Source organism: Hakea prostrata, chromosome 3 (assembly GCF_041222555.1).
Source record: "Hakea prostrata isolate BN-2017 chromosome 3, UWA_Hpros_2, whole genome shotgun sequence".
Lineage (NCBI taxonomy): Eukaryota > Viridiplantae > Streptophyta > Magnoliopsida > Proteales > Proteaceae > Hakea > Hakea prostrata.
Window position 1 is genome coordinate 14,409,707 of NC_142602.1, and position 19,646 is coordinate 14,429,352.

At 36.9% G+C, this 19,646-nt stretch overlaps 2 protein-coding genes across 7 annotated transcripts; one reads left to right on the forward strand and one right to left on the reverse strand.

Moving 5' to 3' along the window:
- The first annotated feature begins 1,714 nt into the window (after positions 1-1,714).
- On the forward strand, positions 1,715-2,936 carry LOC149021033 (uncharacterized). Its single transcript, XM_089149295.1, has one exon. It carries the CDS (start codon positions 1,835-1,837, stop codon positions 2,069-2,071), a length of 237 nt encoding a protein of 78 aa, XP_089005421.1. The 5' UTR covers positions 1,715-1,834; the 3' UTR covers positions 2,072-2,936.
- A 5,164-nt stretch (positions 2,937-8,100) lies between these two features.
- Positions 8,101-13,323, reverse strand: LOC149021034 (F-box family protein). 6 transcript variants are annotated; one of them, XM_089149291.1, is made up of 3 exons: positions 13,163-13,323; positions 9,419-10,218; positions 8,101-9,032 (listed from the first exon to the last, which is right to left on the reverse strand). In XM_089149291.1, the coding sequence occupies exon 2, from the start codon at positions 10,166-10,168 to the stop codon at positions 9,422-9,424; it is 747 nt and encodes a 248-aa protein (XP_089005417.1). In that variant the 5' UTR covers positions 10,169-10,218; positions 13,163-13,323; the 3' UTR covers positions 8,101-9,032; positions 9,419-9,421. The 6 variants fall into 6 exon arrangements, with proteins under 6 accessions (XP_089005417.1, XP_089005419.1, XP_089005416.1 ...); XM_089149293.1 differs by lacking the exon at positions 8,101-9,032 and adding an exon at positions 9,040-9,278; XM_089149290.1 differs by lacking the exon at positions 8,101-9,032 and adding an exon at positions 12,964-13,025 and having other exon boundaries at positions 9,040-10,218.
- Between the last annotated feature and the right edge of the window lie 6,323 nt (positions 13,324-19,646).

Genomic DNA, 19,646 nt, shown 5'->3' on the forward strand with positions numbered 1-19,646 from the left:
GCTGACCCCATCAACTTTCTACTCGTCTTATCTTCATTCCTGCCTCCAATGAGTGCTTCTAGACACCCTTCCATTATGACCGGTCTAAGCTAAACCTTCTTACTTAAATAATAATTACAACACTAATTAAAGATTTAGTAATAATTAATCCTTACTTCAAAGGCCCATACATGGTTCATAATGGACTTGACGGCCACGTCCCCCGAATCAACCAGTGACTCGTGGGCCTAGATTGTGACCATGGCCATGCTATAATTGTTAGACAATTTACGTGGTCATCTCTACTGTCTACACGCAAAATAGGCCTTCGAGCTTATTATTGAGGGTCACAAGAACACTATCTTATACGTAAAGCATAATAGATGAGTAGATAATTACCCACTTCCATAGCATCTTTTTGAACAAAAAAAATTAAAATTAGATTGATTTTTTTCAGTAAATATTGAGACTTTATTAAGTATTTCATCCGTGTGTCCAAAACTTCAAAATTAATGAAAAATGTTGAATCACTTTAGGTAGGTAGTCTTTTTCTTGACGACTACATTCGATAAAGATTTCTAACTAGTTCTTTGCAGGTTTCAAACTATTGGCATTCTTATATTAAATGTCAAGTATTTATTAAATGCACTAAAAGTTTTGAAGCTAATAAAATAAATTGAATTAAACTCTTTAATGTATTTCATATTTTGTTGGTTTAACCTAATATTCATACATCAAATTAAATTTATAATACATATAATTTAATTTAAAATCTTTAAAAAGTATTTTTTAAGAGTGAAAGAATGGCATTTATAAACGTGGACGGATGGAATGGAACAACAATTATGGGGGAGCAAAACGAAATGGATAAAGGTCACTCGAATCTACTTAGGTTGCTTCAACTGGAGGATAGCGTGCCACGTGGCACAGTATTTTGCTCCTTCACGCTTACGCTTGACAGTTGCCGACCAACTAACAACCGTTAACCTAACCACGTATGTTCACACGTCAACCCAACCAAATTAACTCTCGTCCACGTATTGCCCTCGACTTGTCATAATACAAAACTGCCCTTCTGATTATTTGACCAAGACAACCACAGTCTGAAACCCCCTTGGTTAGATTAGAATAAGACGAGCCAACGCGACCAAACTACCCCTTACGTCCTCCATCAAGAAATCTTGGACACGCAATCTTATATCCGAGCCATACGCTTGGAATGTAAAAACAAAAGATAATGACAACTAATGGTAAATCAAGTAAAGTTCTGCTAAACAAACACGTGGCGACAAGATAATCAAACTTTTCCCGGCAGAGTGGTAATAAAGCACCAACGAGAGAATAGATCAAAGGGGAGGGGTATGTGGGTGAATTCATAAAGATTGATCCTTAAGTTTGCGTTTGATAGTTTGGCAGATTACACACGCCAGTGAAAAGGAAAGGATATTCGTTTTCCGCGGAAAGGATTATATCCTTATAGGCGGTTAATGATCCTATATACCGGAACTACCCTTGCTGAGTTGGACTAAATCAATTTCCCTCCCTGGGTTCTAGTCTCGTTATTCTGGAAAACTAGAGAGGGTAAATCTAGAAATCTCTCCCTACCAGAGTCAAATAGTCAGACACGGTTCAAAAGAATAGTCTCGAATTATTATTTTTGGGCCCAAATTAAGGAAAAAGATATTTCCTTTGCGATGACCTTCTCTTTACTTCCGCTCACGAATGAAACTTTCCTTCTCATCCGCTCTAACCTCCATATATAAATATATTAATACATCTTCAAAACTTCATACCAAAACCAGTGATAGAAGGAACGAGTTGTTTCTGAGTCTCTGTTTGAAGGGTTCTGTGACAGATGGAGCAGATGAGGAGCAACAACGGCTACAGCAGAGAATGGGAGGAAGAGAGAATTAATCATGTGGACGTTCCAATTCACAGCCAAGTTAGGAAAATCAAGCAAGAGTATGAGAAGATCAAGGATTCATCACCTCCCCAGGTTGAGATTAGGCCTGTATTTCGAGAAATCACAAGGCGACTCTCGCGCTCTCCTTTGGGACGAGCGCGTCAACCAATCTCTGTTGGTGATTCCTAGGATTTCCTGAAGTATACAAAGAGGAGTAGGAATATAGAACACCCCCCCCCCCCTCCCCTTCTCTTTTCCTTCTCTTCTCTGTTTCTGGCATCCTCTTTGACTTCAGATGTAAATATTTTTGTTAAACATTACAGCAGCTTTTTCATGACTCATGTAATCTTCTAGACTAATGAGACAATCTTCTTATGTACAACAGACATGTTTCCCCTTGAATTTCCAGAGAGTAACAGAGAGGGTTATGTGGTTGCCATCTTGTGTTCTCTGGATATGTGATATATCTGCTGGTATCCTTCGGACGTGCTTAATATAGAACAGAGTTCTGGGCTTCTGCATAGGACTAATTTCTTCTCCTTTTCCTCTCTCTCTCTCTCTCTCTCTAATGGACTTCTGCCCGGGTTGTGACCATTTCTTTTCTTTGCCAACTGAAGTGTCAACGTAGATCCTCTGACTACGTAATAGGATTAACAACTCCAGCGAAAAGGATAGGGCTCTCCTGTGGCATCGCAGGGCATCAGATGCACATTTGATGGCCCTGATTTCCCCGGCAAGGAGGCCCTGTGCTGGGGCAAGAGGACCAACTGGTGTTCTAATCCTGCTGCGCTATAGAAGATCCAAGGAATCGTTACATTAGGGAGGAAGAAAGCCGATACTATCACAGAAAGATATCAGTGTCAAGGGCGGCTAATTCATGTAAAATTCCATAGGGAGGTTCAGCAGACAGCGCGACCTGAGAGAAGACAAATCATAATTCTACACTGGTTCATGTAACCTGCAAATACGCTGAAACGACCCAAGAAGCAGCCTTTCACCAATTCAGTGCATCCTACAGTCACATGTAGCAAACAAGTCCATAGAAGCTCATTCATTCTGGTTCACATCTTCCCTTCACCTTGAGAAGGGGTGGAGCCCCTGTTTTCCATTTTCAGGGGGGGTGCATCATTGTTAAGTGAGAAGTATTTAATTATTCTGATAAAAAGAGAGAAGTTGTTTCTACTTTTGGTTAAGAAATACTTATGTTAAACCCTCAGGGGTAACTTTCCTAGAGAATAACTAAGAAGAGTCTAAAATAGAAGAAAGTGGGGACAATCACCAAACCTTTGACAAAGAAAATAACCTGGAGCCCTTAGCCATATAATCAGCTATAGTGTTTTTATTAATAGAAATATATCTAATGCTCACACGATGAAGATGAAACAACATAGAGAGATCATCATCAAATATGCTGCAATATTGCCAATGTAGAGAGCTGGCTTTCCCCTGGAGGGCTAAGATCACAGCCTTACAATTAATCTTAGTTAACAAATAAGTTATTTTTCTCCAATGCTCTTGCCATGAGAATTGCATCCCTTGTGGCCTCTAGTTTGACTTGTACGGGTTCCCAACTAAATGGGGCCATCAGCTGCATGGATCTTTGCCTCTGATCAGCTCTAGATGAAGTCATACTTGATTGATATGAGGCCTAAGTCATGTCTGTCTTCCCTCAACACTTCACCTAAGGTTATTTAGTTCTGCCCCAAGATCTTTTAGTTCCTTCATCCAACTCTCATCATTGTTATTATTCATAAACAAAGGCCAATGCAGGATTCTACAAGGCTTTCATAAAAAATAAAAAAATTGCTGGCAGTCTAGGCCCCAGCAAAAACACCTGGACACTAAGGCAATGCTTTGATAGGTATGACAGTAACCTTTTGCTGAGGTTTTTGGTTTCCACCAGCCCGACACTGCTACCTGGTTTATTGTGACATATACTGCATTGTTAGTGACCTTTATGGGCTCATAAATGCATTGGCATTTGCACTTTTTATCAGTTTACTTTGTGAAAATTACTACTTACTACTTGATGTTGTTACTGCTCGATGCTTCGAATTGCAGTAAGTGTCCTTTGTCGCAAATTTTTCTCATTGGTGTTTAGGTATTGGATTTATTTGACATACAGATTTATGTAAGTGCGTCTACTGTTGTTCTTTGTGATTATTGGGGTGCTTGAGTAAATGTCTACTAGCATGAAGTTATCTGCACTCATTGACTTCAACACCAGCAAGTCTTGTCCCAACTAAATTGAGTGGGCTTCAACAGCTACTGTATATGTTCAAGACTATTTGTCCTTGTCCTAATATCTATTCTTGTTGTTCCAAGCAGAAGCCTTTGATATATATAAATAGCTTTATCAGGAGTGTTTAGATTTGCATTACAGTACAGTGCTTGTTAGTAAGCAATTATGACAGAAGGGGTGAGCATTTGTGATTTAGGTTAACTTAGCTAGCAATTTATTGTTACTATAAGTTTGACTTTTCGCCTCTCATAACAAGATGCTTGACTGTTGGTAGGATTCCTACTAACAATCTAATTGCCAAGTTACAAATCAACCGTAGGGTACCACAATTGACTTAGTCAGATCCAAGTATCCAACATGTTTCAGTAGTTCTTCTTTCTTCTCCCCCTGTCTCTTCACAATCACAGGTACTGGGTTCTACTCACTACTGAACTTCAGTGATCAGAACAATAGCCAAACAAGATCTTTCACAGAAATAATTTCAGATTCAAGAGAGAAAAAAAAATTTTAAAAAATCAGACAGCCAAACAAGGCTGAAGTTGGGAACAAGTTCAACATATCAATAAGAGAATGTCTGCTGAAAATTATAATATAATCCATAATTGTATCCGATGGCTATATCAGCACTTATACGCTAATCCTAGTTGTACTAGGATAAACGTAAAACAGTAAATTCATGGGTTGTAACTGAATTGGAGTTTGAATTCTCTCAGTTGATTATGCATATGGATACAAGTCCCAAAAGTAACTAGATAATGCACAGATTAGTAACTAAAAGGGGAAGAGGCAGAATAAAAGGTATCGAATATCTCAAGATCATGTGGTCATCAAAGAGTTCATGAATTAGGTTCAAGAACAATCTTGAGGAGTTTCTAACAGTCCAATTGCTTAATCTCAAAGAACAACTTACATGTAACAGGTAAAACAGGAATTTGCAGAAAAAATCAAAACAATTGGACAAAAGCAGCCTCTTGTTAGGTAAAACAGGAATTTGCATATTGTCTTACTTGTTAATGGATGCAGAAGCTGATGGAGTAGCCAGAAGAACACAAAAGAATGCCCAGATTTCGCACAGCAAGATGGTTCAATTGGATCAACACCAACCTACCTTGATCACAGTCAACAGGTTCTTAATCAAACACAAGAATTCTCCAGCAGAGCAGAAAAGCAGCAAAAGCTTTCACTAATCATGTTTGTGTACAATGCTACCCTCCCTTACAAAATACTTACGGTTCACTTCTGTTTCATATGTGCAACATTTTAGTATAGCAATAATTACTTCGCCATCCAGACTAGCGATCAGAACTTTGGACCCAGAATCAGTATTTTTGAAGTGAACATTCTACCTTTCCCACCAGATAACTGCTTCCATAGGTTGCATTTTCAAAATAATTCAAAAATGGAGTAACTTCATAAAATTTTCAAAAGTAGAACTACTGCAGGCAGTTTTGGATGCCATGCATCAAATATTCAAATTTGGAGAAGTGGCAATACAAAGAAAGACTCAATCAGACATGAAGGCATTAAAGAGAACTTACTAATTGCAATAAAGGGCAATCGTGCAACACAAAGTTGATCAAAATGGTCTGCAATTAAGCAACGAAGGACCAACAACATATGCACTATAAGAAGCAAGGTGCAAATTGGATGAGCTCAAAGGACAAGGGAAGGCTAAAAATTACATGGAATTTAACGTAAAAAGAGCATGAAAACCGGTTAGTTAACAAAGTAGGATTCCTGAAGATGAATTCTTGTAGTTATCCCGTGGGGGAAAGGAAATCTTGATTAAGGCAGCTGCATTTGCATTACCAATCTATGCCATGTCTTGTTTCTTAATTCCCAATTAAATTTGTCACAGCATGACTCAAAAAATCAGCAAATTTTTGTGGAAGAATGACCAGGGCAAAGGGATATGTTGGGTGAACTGGGATACTCTTTGCAAGAACAAAAGAGAGGGTGGTCTAGGTTCTAGAGATGTTCACTGTTTCAATAAAGCCTTGTTGGCAAAACATTGCTAGAGACTAACCAATCCTGATACCCTACGGACCCAAGTAATGTCAACCAAATACCTCAAAGGCAAATCAATTCTTGAGGTGGACTGTCCCAATACTGAGGCAAGCGGGAAATGGTTAGCATACTAACGTTTATAAGGATAGTGGATCCCCTCCTTACATTTCCATTGTATACTTAGTCCCCCCCCCCCCAACAACAGCATGGCCCTACCTTGGTGCATGATTTAATTGATTGGAATTTTTTAAATTGGAATAGATCAACCTTAGCAACCTTATTTTCTCCCATGGAGATTAATGACATTTTAGACATTCCAATTCTTTCCCCTAACTCTGAGGACACATGGGTGTGGTGTAAATCAAAGCATGGGAATTTCACAGTAAGGTCAGCTTATTACCAATGCATGGCATTGGCAAATTCGCAAGGTGACATCTCCTCTTCTTCTTCCCTTTCTTTTTGTTGGAAGATAATTTGGAAAATTCCAACCTTGCCAAAGTTTAACATTTTCTTTGGAAAACATCTTATGGGGCTCTTACAATTAGAAAGTCTTTATTTAGAAGAAAATGCTCCCAAACCCCCTTTTGCCTTCTATGTGGTTCAGCTATTGAGAATGTTGGACATGCCCTTCTTTATTATTCACATCCTAAGGAATGTTGGAAGTTATCCCCACTTAGAATTGATGCTTCTAATTTCCATGGTGATACTCTACATAATTGGATTAGTTTCATTTTGTATTATTTTAAAAATTATGATAATGTTGATAATCTCGATCAAATATGGAGTTCTCTTATGTGGTGTATTTGTATGACTAGAAACTCTATGTTATTTAAGGGTTTAGATTCCTCTATCATGTGTACTCTTAGCTCATTCAATGCTTTATATGAAGAAATTCAGTATTATTGTGGAAAGCATTGCAAAGTGGAGAGAGGATACTGGGACAAATAGCTCATAGGGACAATATCACAGATGCATTTCAGCTCTTTGTGGATGGTTCATGGGAGAGTGTGACTCATTTTGGAGGGAGATATTTTATTATGTGGGACTTGCAAGGCAACTTTGTAGTAGCTCAGTGTAGGGGCAATGAAGGTGCCTAAGCAGCTATTTTGGAACTTCAAGCCATTCATATTGGGGCTCTTGATATCCAAGTGCATTTTGATTTTAAGCCTGCATTGCAGGCTTTATTATGTTTTTCTACTTCTTTTATATTGGATGTGTAAAGGCTTATCTAAACTTGTTTCTAATTTTTGGTATGTTTATTTCCATTACATTCCTAAGTCTAGCAACTCCTTTCATGAGTATCATAAGCCATAATCTTGTAGTCAAGTTCTTGATCAGAAAATCTAAAATTTATAGTTCCGGTCCTAAAATTTTGAAATTGTAAACTGCAAAATTTCAAGGCTATAGGCTGAAAACTGCTCCAACTTCGAACAAAGTTATACGTATTCTCAGATAGCCAAGTTCACCTCCTCTTAAAGAAAACAGATTACTGTTTGCAGTGGAAAACGGGCTTGTAATCATGAACAAACAGAATATGAAGAAAACTTACGGGTGAGAAACGTAAAGAACATGAGTCTTTCTGCAGTTCTGAGCGTACGCTATTCGATAGTGCAGTCGGCAAGCCATTCTCTCATTATCGAAACTTTTGGAGATTCCAACCGTCCGAGCTTTTTATCGATTAGACGAATTGACGAATCACTTGGAAACATCGATCCGCATTCGATGCCATCGAATTCGAACAAAAGGTGAAGAAACGTATGGTATCGCAGCAGAAAAATTGCATCTCCGACATGGAGAAGCCCTAGAATGCGAGAAGTTAATTTCAAAGGGAAAAGAAACTTGGCGGGAAAAAGGAGAGAAAGGTTGTTTCAAATTTCGAACCATGGCGGTTATTCAGGAGGAAACTTTTCTTTCTTTCTTGTAGGAATGCTTTATTTATTTATTCTTCTTCTTTTTTTCTTTTTCTTTTTTACCTTCTATTGAAATGGCGATTACGGAGAGGCCGTAGCAGTAGTTTTCAATTTTTCATGGCGTTCTGGCGTCTGTCAAGAACATGAGCAGAATTTGAAGTCGAAACCCCATTTTACTTGAGTATTGGGCATGTCTCGCTGAATGGTTCAGCGCTGAACCCAAACAAAATCACATTTTTTTTCTCTTACGTTTTTTGGTATTTGGTGATGTAACAAGTTGCAAATACAAAGGATCTGTAGCAATTAACATCTGCTGAATCATTATTCACTCCAAAATGTGACAGAATTGTCATTCCCTTTATTCTTTTTGTGCATTCAACTAAAACGATGTATTCTATGTAAGCGTTAAATATTTTTGTAATCTTTTACCCACAGTAAAAGATATTCCTGCAACCAAAAACACTTGATAATAACCTGATGATCATCCGGCTCTAGAGGTGAATTCAATATTCATGTTTATCAAAAAAAAAAAACAGAATTGGATATTCAAACTTTACCAGTTCTTTTGTAATATATGCAAGATTTCACATTTAATAAATTCTGTAAGGGATTAATTGTATAAAATGTCAAGACTTCAACCCGTCATTAAGCATTCAACAAATAAGAAAAAGTACCAGGCGCCCCTTTTCATTTATTTCGGATGACCAAATTAGAGATTTTTTTATTTTTTATATATATGTATAAAAATTGATAAAGTCATTGCCTCCCTATGAAAGGAATATTTCTTGTACGAAGCATCCATTGATGGAGTCTCCACTCTCCACTCCCACTCCAGAAGAAATCTTGGTGGCGTTGCCAAGTCCCATGTTGAGGGGTCTCCACCCTCCAGAGCCTTTTGGAGACGCCTCTCATAGAGAAGAGGTATCCCTAGATCCCTACTTTCGTTTGAACACTCTTCAGTCACCTCATATGATCAATCCTTTGCAGCTTTCTGAACCATGCAAGTCATAGCCATGTTAAATTAAAATGATGCGAATGATTTACATATCCATGGGTATGTCGGCCATTTTACAAATTTCCACATGCAAATGATGCTATACAAATGGAACTACGGTATGGATCTCAGAGATTGTGACCAAGTGTTGCCAGCTGATTAGCAGGACAATGGTCAATGCCTCATGGGTGTTCGGGTGCACGCATTTGCCCAAATTCAAGAACAGTTAACAGTATCTACAAACTAAAACCATAAGTACAACATCACTCATTAGAGAAGTCATGTGATGAGAAAGCTGTGCATAGTTACAGGTTCTCACTATACAAAGCCTCAGAAACTTATAAAACATAAACAAGATAAAAAAAATTAAAAAAAATGTATACCTCTCATTTCCAGTCAAGCATGTCTAGTAGCCACAAAACCTCCTCCTCAGAGTTCGCAACATCACAGAAATCCAGCTCAAATCCAAAGACATCAATAACCCCATCGCCTCCATCCTCCATGAAGAGCAACGAAACCCAAGCACGGATGCCTGAGATGAATGGGTATACAGGGGAGAAGTCCAGGTAATCAAAAGCAAGGGCCCTGAAAGCTGTCCGATCTATGTAATCAAAACAAGATTTTTTGACAATGCAAGCCACCTTGTTGGTATCCATACGACCCACAAGCACTGAGACACTAACAGTCTGGCTCACAGGAATGTTGAACTTTGGCTCCACAGGTATTATCATCTTGTACTCAGGACGCTCGAGGTGGAACCTCAGCATTTCACAAGTTCCAGGAGGCAGTTCCTTCATCCCTCCTCGAAGGACCGAGCCTGGGATCACCTCTGAGAAGATCACTCTTTCTTCAGCCCATATGTCTACGTAGAACTCCAAGTCATCAAATGAGAGTCTTGGGGGAAGAAGAGTTTTGCGATGGTGGCGTTTATAAGACATCTGGAATAGCTTGTGATAGCATAGAGGAGGAGATGAAGGCCTTTTGCAGATCGAGGGCCACCGCTTGACACATAAGCATTTCCAAAGATAATCATCTCCTGCCAAATCTCTCCACTGTTTAGATACACACATGCATGAAGCAAGGTCCTTGCCATCCAATAGCGGAAATATGAGTTTTAGGGCTTCAGAGAGCATCTTATAGCAGTCACAAGCTCACAAGCGATGGAATACTCCAATGTTTTTTTCTGAAAAAGAAAACAGTATCTCAACAACTCAGTGATTTGCATCTTTATTTAAACTTAGGATAAATCAATCCTCTATTTGATAATAGGCAAATAAAGGCAAAAAGTAAAAACAGATGGTTTGATGTGATACATTTGGGCCAATTTCTAGATAGGGAACCAACAACTCTTTGTCAATCTGGCATTGAGACAAAGACAGAGTTCCTTCAAAGTTTTAGTCTAGATTCTTTAAAATTAGGTGTGTTTGTGCTCATGAAAGCCAAGTTTTGGACAGCTGGTGCATATTAGTGTCTATCAGATATGCAAGGAATTTCAGCAGGAGGGAAACTTTCTCTTACTAAACAGGGTTAGCATGAAAGAAATTCATGGATGAATTAAGCATTGCAATGAAAAGGAGAGGTGCATCATATTCAAAGGAATAAAACCCAAGGATTTGATAAAACATAATCTTCTTTCTAAACCAGACTACGAATGGAAACAACGTATTAATCATTGATGGGGAATGAAATGCGGTATATATGCTCTTGAAGTGGGATCAATGTCATCTCTGTCTGTGAGAAATAGGCCTTGCTGATGGAGGGTAGATATTATTGGTTCCCATTGATATTATGTGGCCTAAAGACAGGTTTAATTTAGTTACATTGGCCTATAACTGTAGATCTACTTAAGCTAATGCAACTCTGGAAGAAGCCGCTAAAACCCCAATTTTGGTGGCTAAATAATGTCAAACCATCTCACCACTTCCTGAAGTGATTGCTGCACTTCCTCACAAAGAAGTGGTCATGGTAATAGATCCACTCTTTTATTATAAATGTGAATCAGATTCATCTTCTTTACTCATAAGAGAACCCCACACCAAACAATTCAGATACAAAGGAACTCATATTTCATCCAGTTCAATTAGGGTTTGCAAAGAAAAAACTACAGTTTTTGAAGAAAGAAGAAAAAAAAAAAAAAATTTGTGAGAATTTTGTAAAAATAGTTGTCATGCCATCTATGTGAACCAAGACATATGAAGGGGGATGCAAAGCAAGGCAACAAGGCATCACCTAGGTGACCAAGGCTACAACCATAAACTAGAAGTAAGAACTGCACCTAGACACCAGGCAATACCTTGATAACTACCTTATAAGTGTCACAAGTTCCCTTCTTGATACATGATACAATCTCTCCAAGCCATCTCTCTTCTTTTAAGTCAGGGAACCACCTTATCCTCAAGACACTAGATCTCAGAACAACTTATATGCTCATAATCTGTGTTTCTATGATCCAAACACTTTTATTCAGAAGATAACTAAAACTGCACTCAGAAGAACACAAATAGCATAACAAGAGGATGAATGAGGCAACTCAGATGGCACCAGGTCCGTAAAGTTGCAGTTCATCTCACAGAATTGGCTGCAAGCCTGCTTAACCGACTAAAGTTAACAACTAATCATAGACCCACTTGGCAATTCATATACAAATACAAAAAGAGGGATGGGTTTATATACTAAGAAACCAAGCCAAGGATGTATTCTGATGAATTGTATCTCAAAGTCTCAACAATTTGCCTGTTTCTTTTTATGATTTACTGCAGGTTTACAAAGATGGTCAAAACTCAAAAGGATAGTAATTGATCAAATTCATTTAAGATGGGAAATAGGACCCTGTAATAGATCAAAAAGAGGAACAACAAAGATCTGAAGTTGTGATACTTGTCAAAAGATTGATGATTAAGTATTGGGTTCTCCTTTTCCCACCAGTTTCTTCCTTCCCTCAATGGCTTTACGAGTACCAACCCAGGAACCATTACTACCGTTCACCATCACCAGATGAAGAACTTGGAACCAGAACCCCCTGCTTCACAAGTATGACAGGATGGAAGTTCTTGGCATGCTCATACAGTTATTAGGCCTGTTCTAGCTCAATGTTCACCAGCTTCAACTACATCCAAGCCCGATTTCGTTTGAGCACTCAAAGGCAATTAAGGTCCTTCAGGTCTCCAACATCATAAGTTAATGTTCTTTCCAACCTCGTGGCCGACCTTTTCATAAGATAACAGGATAATATTTGCTACTATCTGCTTCAGATGGCTTCACATTCCACTTGCTTGCATATCTAAACAGAAATATGAAAACCCAAAGTACTAATTCATTCCCTTGCTTGGAACTCATCAGACAAAACTCATATTTCAACTCTCTCTCTCTCTCTCTCTCTCTCTCTCTCTCTCTCTCTCTCGCGAGAGAGAGAGAAAGAGATAATGATGATGATGAAACAAGTAGAAGACAAGCAGATTATATTTAACCTAAAAATCAAAAAGCAGTGAATATAGTTCCAGATTTTCAACTCTAGAAATCTATGTGCGAATTAAAAGACAACAATGAGATTTAAACATTTCTTAATCCATGCAAAGATTGAAACTGAACTCGCGGGAAGGAAGACATCACAAAACCCTGTAAAAAAACAGGGACTTACAGAAAGCTCATTTATGATGATATGAATTCACAAAGACAAACGAGATATATAAAATTTGCAGTACCGACAAAAGAGACGAAAAATAAAACCTACGCATAACAAGTCGAAAGGAAGAAATTTTGCATAGTACCAAAAGATCCCCTACACTACTACATTTCATGACAGTTCATCCATAAAAGAATTATCCATGAAATTCCACAAAAATTAAAAAATATATATATCAATCAAAAATTAAGAAAATTAACTATCAAAGAAAGGGTAAAAGAAAAATGCAGCTGAAACATGCGGCACCTGAAATAATTCACAAATCCTGTCCGTGTTCTTAAAGGCGGGATCGTTATCGAGGAAAAAAACTGTCACATCAAACCGGAATCATGAACTCTACATCAAGAAAATAGAATCGAAATAACAACATTGACGAAAAAAAGGAGATCGCAACAATGATCGAAGCAAGATGGAACCAAGAATTTGAGAAGAGATTCAGATGCACCTTTTTCCAGTCGAAGAACGAAACCCTCGATTCCGTCAAATGTAATCAGAGCAGACACCTTCCCATGAGAATAAAATTGGAGAAAGACGGGAGGGAGCTCTTGGATAATAAATCGGAGAGAACCTAGTGGGAGCTTGCAAGTTTATAAAGATACCCGTTTTCTCTTTCCTAATTTTGTTGCTACTCTTTCCTGATTTTCTAATTTCAAATCGTAATCTTTTCAAGAAAATATCGTAGTCAATTTTTTTATCCACATCCTTGATTTTTTTTTTTTTTATTTGATAACCTAAAATTTGATAAAATAAAATAAAACAATTCAGGGTTTTTTTTTTTTTACAAGTGTAACAACTCTTAGGTCTTTTTTTTTTCTCCATGATATTAATTGACATTTTTTTCCACCCTAATATCTTAAATTTTTAAATTCATCAATATTTTGTCATGTTCTTCCGAATTTGGTATAGTAATAAGTCTAGAAGGCTTACTCTTAGTTTACTCCACCTCCTCTTTGGTAGCCCCTCATTGTCATGGCATCCTATTTAATGACAAAATTGCTTATGGGGTTTAATTTGTGGTGTTTTGAAGTGTTCATAAATACCTATGTGGAATTAGGAATGTAATTATTGGGTTATTGGTGTGATGTTTATCTTAGCTATCCAAAAATACATTTTTTTTATTATAAATATTGTCTTCTTGAGTCTTGTTTCCACGTATATCAACAAAAATCTAGTTGTTTTATATTTTTATGTTTTTCCTTCTTTCTTTAAAAATAAATTCAAGCATTGTCATTTTGTGAACACCCTTGGCCCGGTCTAAATGTCTATCTTGGATTTACTGTGCATAAGAAGTTTTATAGATATATAGATAGAGAATTGTCAAATATGTTATACTCGATTAGATTAATTAATGAGAAGATTTGTGATCATTGAAACATGCAATTTATCAAGAGTAAAATATTATACTTGTCTTTTTCGCAAAGAAACAAGTAACTCAGAACTCCAAATGAAGAAGAAATCAACTTTGATTTCATTTGTTCTTTCTAGTATCTTGGGGAGACTATTTGCTATCCTAAATAATATTATTTTGTGGCAAACCTCATGGCAAGTTGAGATATTGAGGGAGTCTAATATAATATGATTAGGGGTTAATTACTATTGCCCTTTTGTACCATTGCTTAATTATTAAAATGATCATATTTTTATGAAATTATTGTTGTCCCTCTTAATTGTCACTATATTAAGAGACTGTTTGGTTGGATGTTTAATATCTATTTTGTCCTCGTATAATTAAGAAACCAAAAACAATGCTATCCTCATTTAGGGGGGGAATTATATTCAATATCAATTTTATACTTATATTCTTATCAATTTGGATAAAAGAAAAAATCTATCAATAGTAGGAACTTCCTAAAACTTATAATGTTAAATTAAAAAGTAAATAAACAGAAGTCATTTGGAAGGGAACTTTCTCAAATGTGATAACGTCAAATTTAAAAGTAAATAAATAGAAGGTAAAATATAAGGATTACCATTTTTTTTAATTCCTAATACTTTGAAAACAATATTTTTCTTCTTCTTTACTCTCCTTATTTTGATTAGAGAATAAGATTGTTTAGTTACGATTAATTATTCCATAATTACTAAGAATAGTAATATAATTTAATGAAAAGTGTAAGTAAGCAAAAACCTTATGGTTATTTTTTAATTTTTAAATAAATCAAAGGCGTCAGATCATCACTTAAGTAAATGGATCTTAATGGCGTGGGGCATGGGTATCAATAATTATAAAAAAAAACTAAGGTTGAATCAATAATTTTAAAAAGTATACAAAATAAAATAATAATTAAATTATAATACAGAGACAATAGCAAATATCGTTATGATTAACATATAAAAAAATTATATTATAAATAATTTTGTTGAATATGTTATTGTTGGGCTTCACTGTCAACCATTAATACCAAATCCACACGTTAATCTTGTAATTGTGGGCAACATTACTATCACGCTAATTCATACCAAATATGATCAAAATCCCAAAAATATAATTTTAAACTATAAAATATATCAAAATATATTGAAGTAAGGTGCATTTTGTTGTTACCAAAGTGCTAACCTGAAAAAATAGAAAATACTTTTAAATTACTGATTTCTATAAACAGTTTAAATTTTGTACATGGAAAATACTAAAAATCTTCCTGGTTGACCATCAAGATAAATAATCATTTTACTTTTATTTTCTATACTATTTATAAAAAAAAATCTCACTATTTCTAGCACTTTATCAAAAGACACTTAGTCAAAAAATTTCCCTATCTCAATGATAATTAAAATGTATTTTCTTTCCTTTATTTAAAAGTAAATTCACTATATATATAGGATTACAAAAATACACCCAAAAAAATACAGAATTCACACAAAAAATAAAATTATAGAAGGAAAGCTGCATGCAAACACAAGGTTCGAACTGAAATTTGAAACCAAAGAGCAAACGAATTGACCAAATTGTCATATATGCAATTGACAAAGTCTTACATGATAAGGCATTGGGCTGAGCCTAATAAAACTTTAGAAAATAAGTTGTAAAAACATTAGCAACAGATAAACTCAAGAGGTGCGAAAGACGCATCCACCATGACATGCCGCAAGGGCAAGAAGATAGCATGCCACAAGGGCGGAGAGGTAACACACCACAAGGGCGGAGAGACACACATGCAAGGAGGTTCCATTGCCGAATGGGGAAGTGAGTCGACAACAAATCGGTGGCCGGATGGTGTGGCGGTAGAGGCGCACGACAACAAAACTTCCAGATCCGAGAGATGAGTCTTCCCAAATATCGGAATAGCTAAATATGTGACTAGTATCCAGGTCTGTGATCCTTCTATTCCAAAACGAAAACAAATTGATGCACAAGTCCTTCCCAACAAACAAAACTAGAAAAAAGCAAACTAAAAATACAAAACAAACTTTATGTGAATAGCAAGCCAGGAAAATGTAAAGAAGGAAACCTGTCGATGGAGGAAAAACAAAGAAAAAGAAGAAACGATATAGAGGAGAAGAAGAAAAGGCAGTGAAACAACAGAGAGAAGGAGAAAGATGAAGAAGAAAAAGGAGAAGAAAGAAAGAAGAACGAGAGGTGAAGAGCCTCTCTGTTGCCTCAAAACATGGCGTCGTTCATTGGGGTGCTCAGAGTAGCTAGGCTTTTGGTTATTTATCTACTGAACAAGTAAACTTCGGTCAAAGTTTAAGGGAAGAAGGTATAAATGAATGAGATTCTAAATACTAGTGAATCCACCATCAAACCAATCAAATACCAAAACTTTTATTTTTTTCTTTTTTGGCCAAAGGTTATAAGAAAATTATCATTGCATGGATAAAGAGAACGGTTTCACATTGGATGTTTGGAGTTCTTTTGTCTCCTTATGTACTTGGAGTTTAAAAAGGAATCCACCTCTAAGTACTTTGAGGGAAAAACAATCGTCTACCTCGATGGATAGAAAATCCCAACTCATATGCTATAGAATTTCTTTACACATATATTCCTGGTATTGCTAATATAATAGCGGATGTTCTAGTCCGCAAGACCCTTTTGGTTTCAGGCCCAAAATATTGGCCTCTTTCCACTCAGTCATTAGCTGACTGAATTATGCTCATCAGCCACTCATGCTCGGTCTCAATAGAATTGTGGGTTACCAAACAAAAAAACAAAAAAATGATCTCTTTAATCATCATATATGCCGTTCCTCTTAACTATGTATGAGACCATAGGTGGAATTGTGAAACCCTTCACCCACTAGATTGTCTTTTTCTATGCCAGAAAAGTAAGTTTCATAGTTTATTTGTGGAGAACATAATACTACATAGTTAATGGGCTAAACTGCTTTGGGCCCTTCCCAACCCATCCAAGAACAAACCATGGAAGTAGGCTTATACGTAACCTTGAAGCCCAACAGATTTTTGGGTTGATTTGGGCTGAGCCCACAATACATAATTAATTCCCAATTAAAAAACCAATTCACCCACAGGCGGCAGCTTCACTCACAACACACGTGGCAACATGGAAAACATGTGCAATTCTAGAAAGGAGGAAAAAAGACCACATGTATGCATGTGTGATTAAGCAAATCGTGTTTAGGAAGATAAGCCAACGTGTATGCATTGCTTAGAGGTTAATTATATTATCATTAAATATCATTACTTTTCAGCTTAAGGTGAGTGGTGGGAGACTAGAGAGTACTAGTGTTTGGGACGACGTGTAACTCAACCGCGAGAGGCTATCGTGATGAGAGAGAAAAGGTGGGCCCAAGGCAAGGCAAGCTGCCAGCCTGCCACCCATCAGTTGTATGCAGGGAATGTGGAGAACATGGTCTACAGTTTCTTCCCTGGTTCGTCCTCAACACACTCACATGCTTACCCCTTAACGGCACACACAACTCTGTTCATGTGCCCCCATGTGCGCTCTGCGCACCCCCCCTAACACTGAACCCCACTCTCTCCTCTTCCCTCGCTTTCTTTCTTTCTTTCTTTCTCTGTCTCTTCCAACGAGGCCTTCGCTGGCCATGCCACCGTCACATGCAACACCCCCGAAATCCTAGGATGACGTTACTCCGTTATATTTTTATACCTAAAATGCCCCTCCTCTAATTATCCACTTTCTCTTAATTCAACTTTTATCAATAAAGGTTTGGAAAAAAAGAAAAATATATTTCTTTCTCCCAAAACGACAGATATTTTCCCCCATTTTCAATTTCAAAAAAATTAAGGGAGAGAATGGCAGTTTCGTAGATTACAGGAAAACAGAGTCGATTTTAGAAATCGGTATTGCATAAAACCGGCTCTCTCGGGTTTGAACTTTAAACCTCAAGTTAAGAGTTAGAGGGTGACACTGGAACGCGATTTCCAGGCAGGTCTCAAGATGAGTTCAAGACCAAGAAGCCTCGTTTGGACATGGAGAAGGAATCGAAGAACCTTGCGTGGAATCTCCAAGACAAGCAACTGTAGAAGTCGGAGAAGGCCGAGGTATGTCTGTAATGGTGGAAGAGTAGAGTTAGGTGTTTCGGCCAAGTTGGAAGCTCTGAAGAATTTGATACCTTCGAGGAACGGAGAGATTAAAGCAGAGAGATTGTTTGAAGAAACTGCAGATTACATCGTCTTCCTCAAAGCTCAAGTGGAGATTCTTCAGAGATTGAACGATATTTATGGGTCCGATGAGACGAAAGAAGTTGTATAGTTAATTTTCATTAGTTGAAAAGAAGATAAATAGTAATTGTGTGTTGGTGTTAAGTGTCTTTACAACTTTGCTTCAATGCTTTTTGTTTAGGAGAGATGAACTTGCTTTGTAGATTTCTTTTTGATAGGGTTTGATGATATATGAAACTCGTTAGTTGCAGATGATGGATTTGTAAAATTCTTTTATGCTGTTTTCCTCCTTTGCTAAGGAGATGGAACGATTGAATTGTGGGGTTCGGTTCGTTTATATTCATTCTTTCATTAATTTGTTGTTGTTTTTCAGATTCTGACATTTTGAGTTGAGGAGAAAACCGAGTTTCAATAACATGGCAGTGAAAGCTGTTTTGATTTTTACCATCCAAGAACAGATGAATGAAATTATGGAGTTGACAGTCTCTGTATATGGAACCCAAAGGAAAATACGGGTTTGTTTCGATTCTTATAAAAAAACATATCAAAATGTCCAAAAACAAAAGGAGTTTGAAGAAGTGATCTGCATTTCAATCCAAATTAGTAATTCTCATGAATCTTATTCCAACTGAAATTTGTAAATGGCCGTTCTTAACTAGAACCGGGCCTTCATCAAAACCATACACCCTTTTTCTTTTGGAACGATCTGTAGCTTCCTGAATCTGTCTCAGAAGCCCCGATTTGCAGAACCCTTGATTACAGCCTCAACCCTGGGCGACAGATTTAGAAGCCCCTATTTGCAGAACCCTTTGATTCAATCCTCAACTTGGGCGACCCGGTGCAAGCATTCCCATCTAGGATTGTGACTCGCGGTGGTAGGGTCAAAATTAAAACCCAATCTAATAAATTTCTAAAATATTTCTCAATTTTATCTCTCCTCTTTTTCTCGAAACTTAATTTTAAGAATTTATTAGATTTAGTTTAGTTAGATTTTAATTTAACCGTCACATGTAACAATTTTAGCCAAGATATCATGTCATAATAATCAATACATCTCTCTAAATGTGAATATGATTCAAATTGTTTTCAATCGAATGCTGGTGATCATCAATGACTTCCACTCTGAATGCAGCCAAGTTATATAGAAAACTAGTCTTAAATCTTAATCTAAATTTCAAAGACAAAACTAGTCTTAAAAGATGTTTTAGAATACAGAAGGGCTAGAAAACCAAAGAAGGTTCCAGCTCCAACTATCCCAGCTTTTTCAGAAAACCAGAAACCAAGTGAAGACTATGAAATACCCAAAACACAATTTGTATCTTGTCAAGTGCAAAACATCATTGAAATGC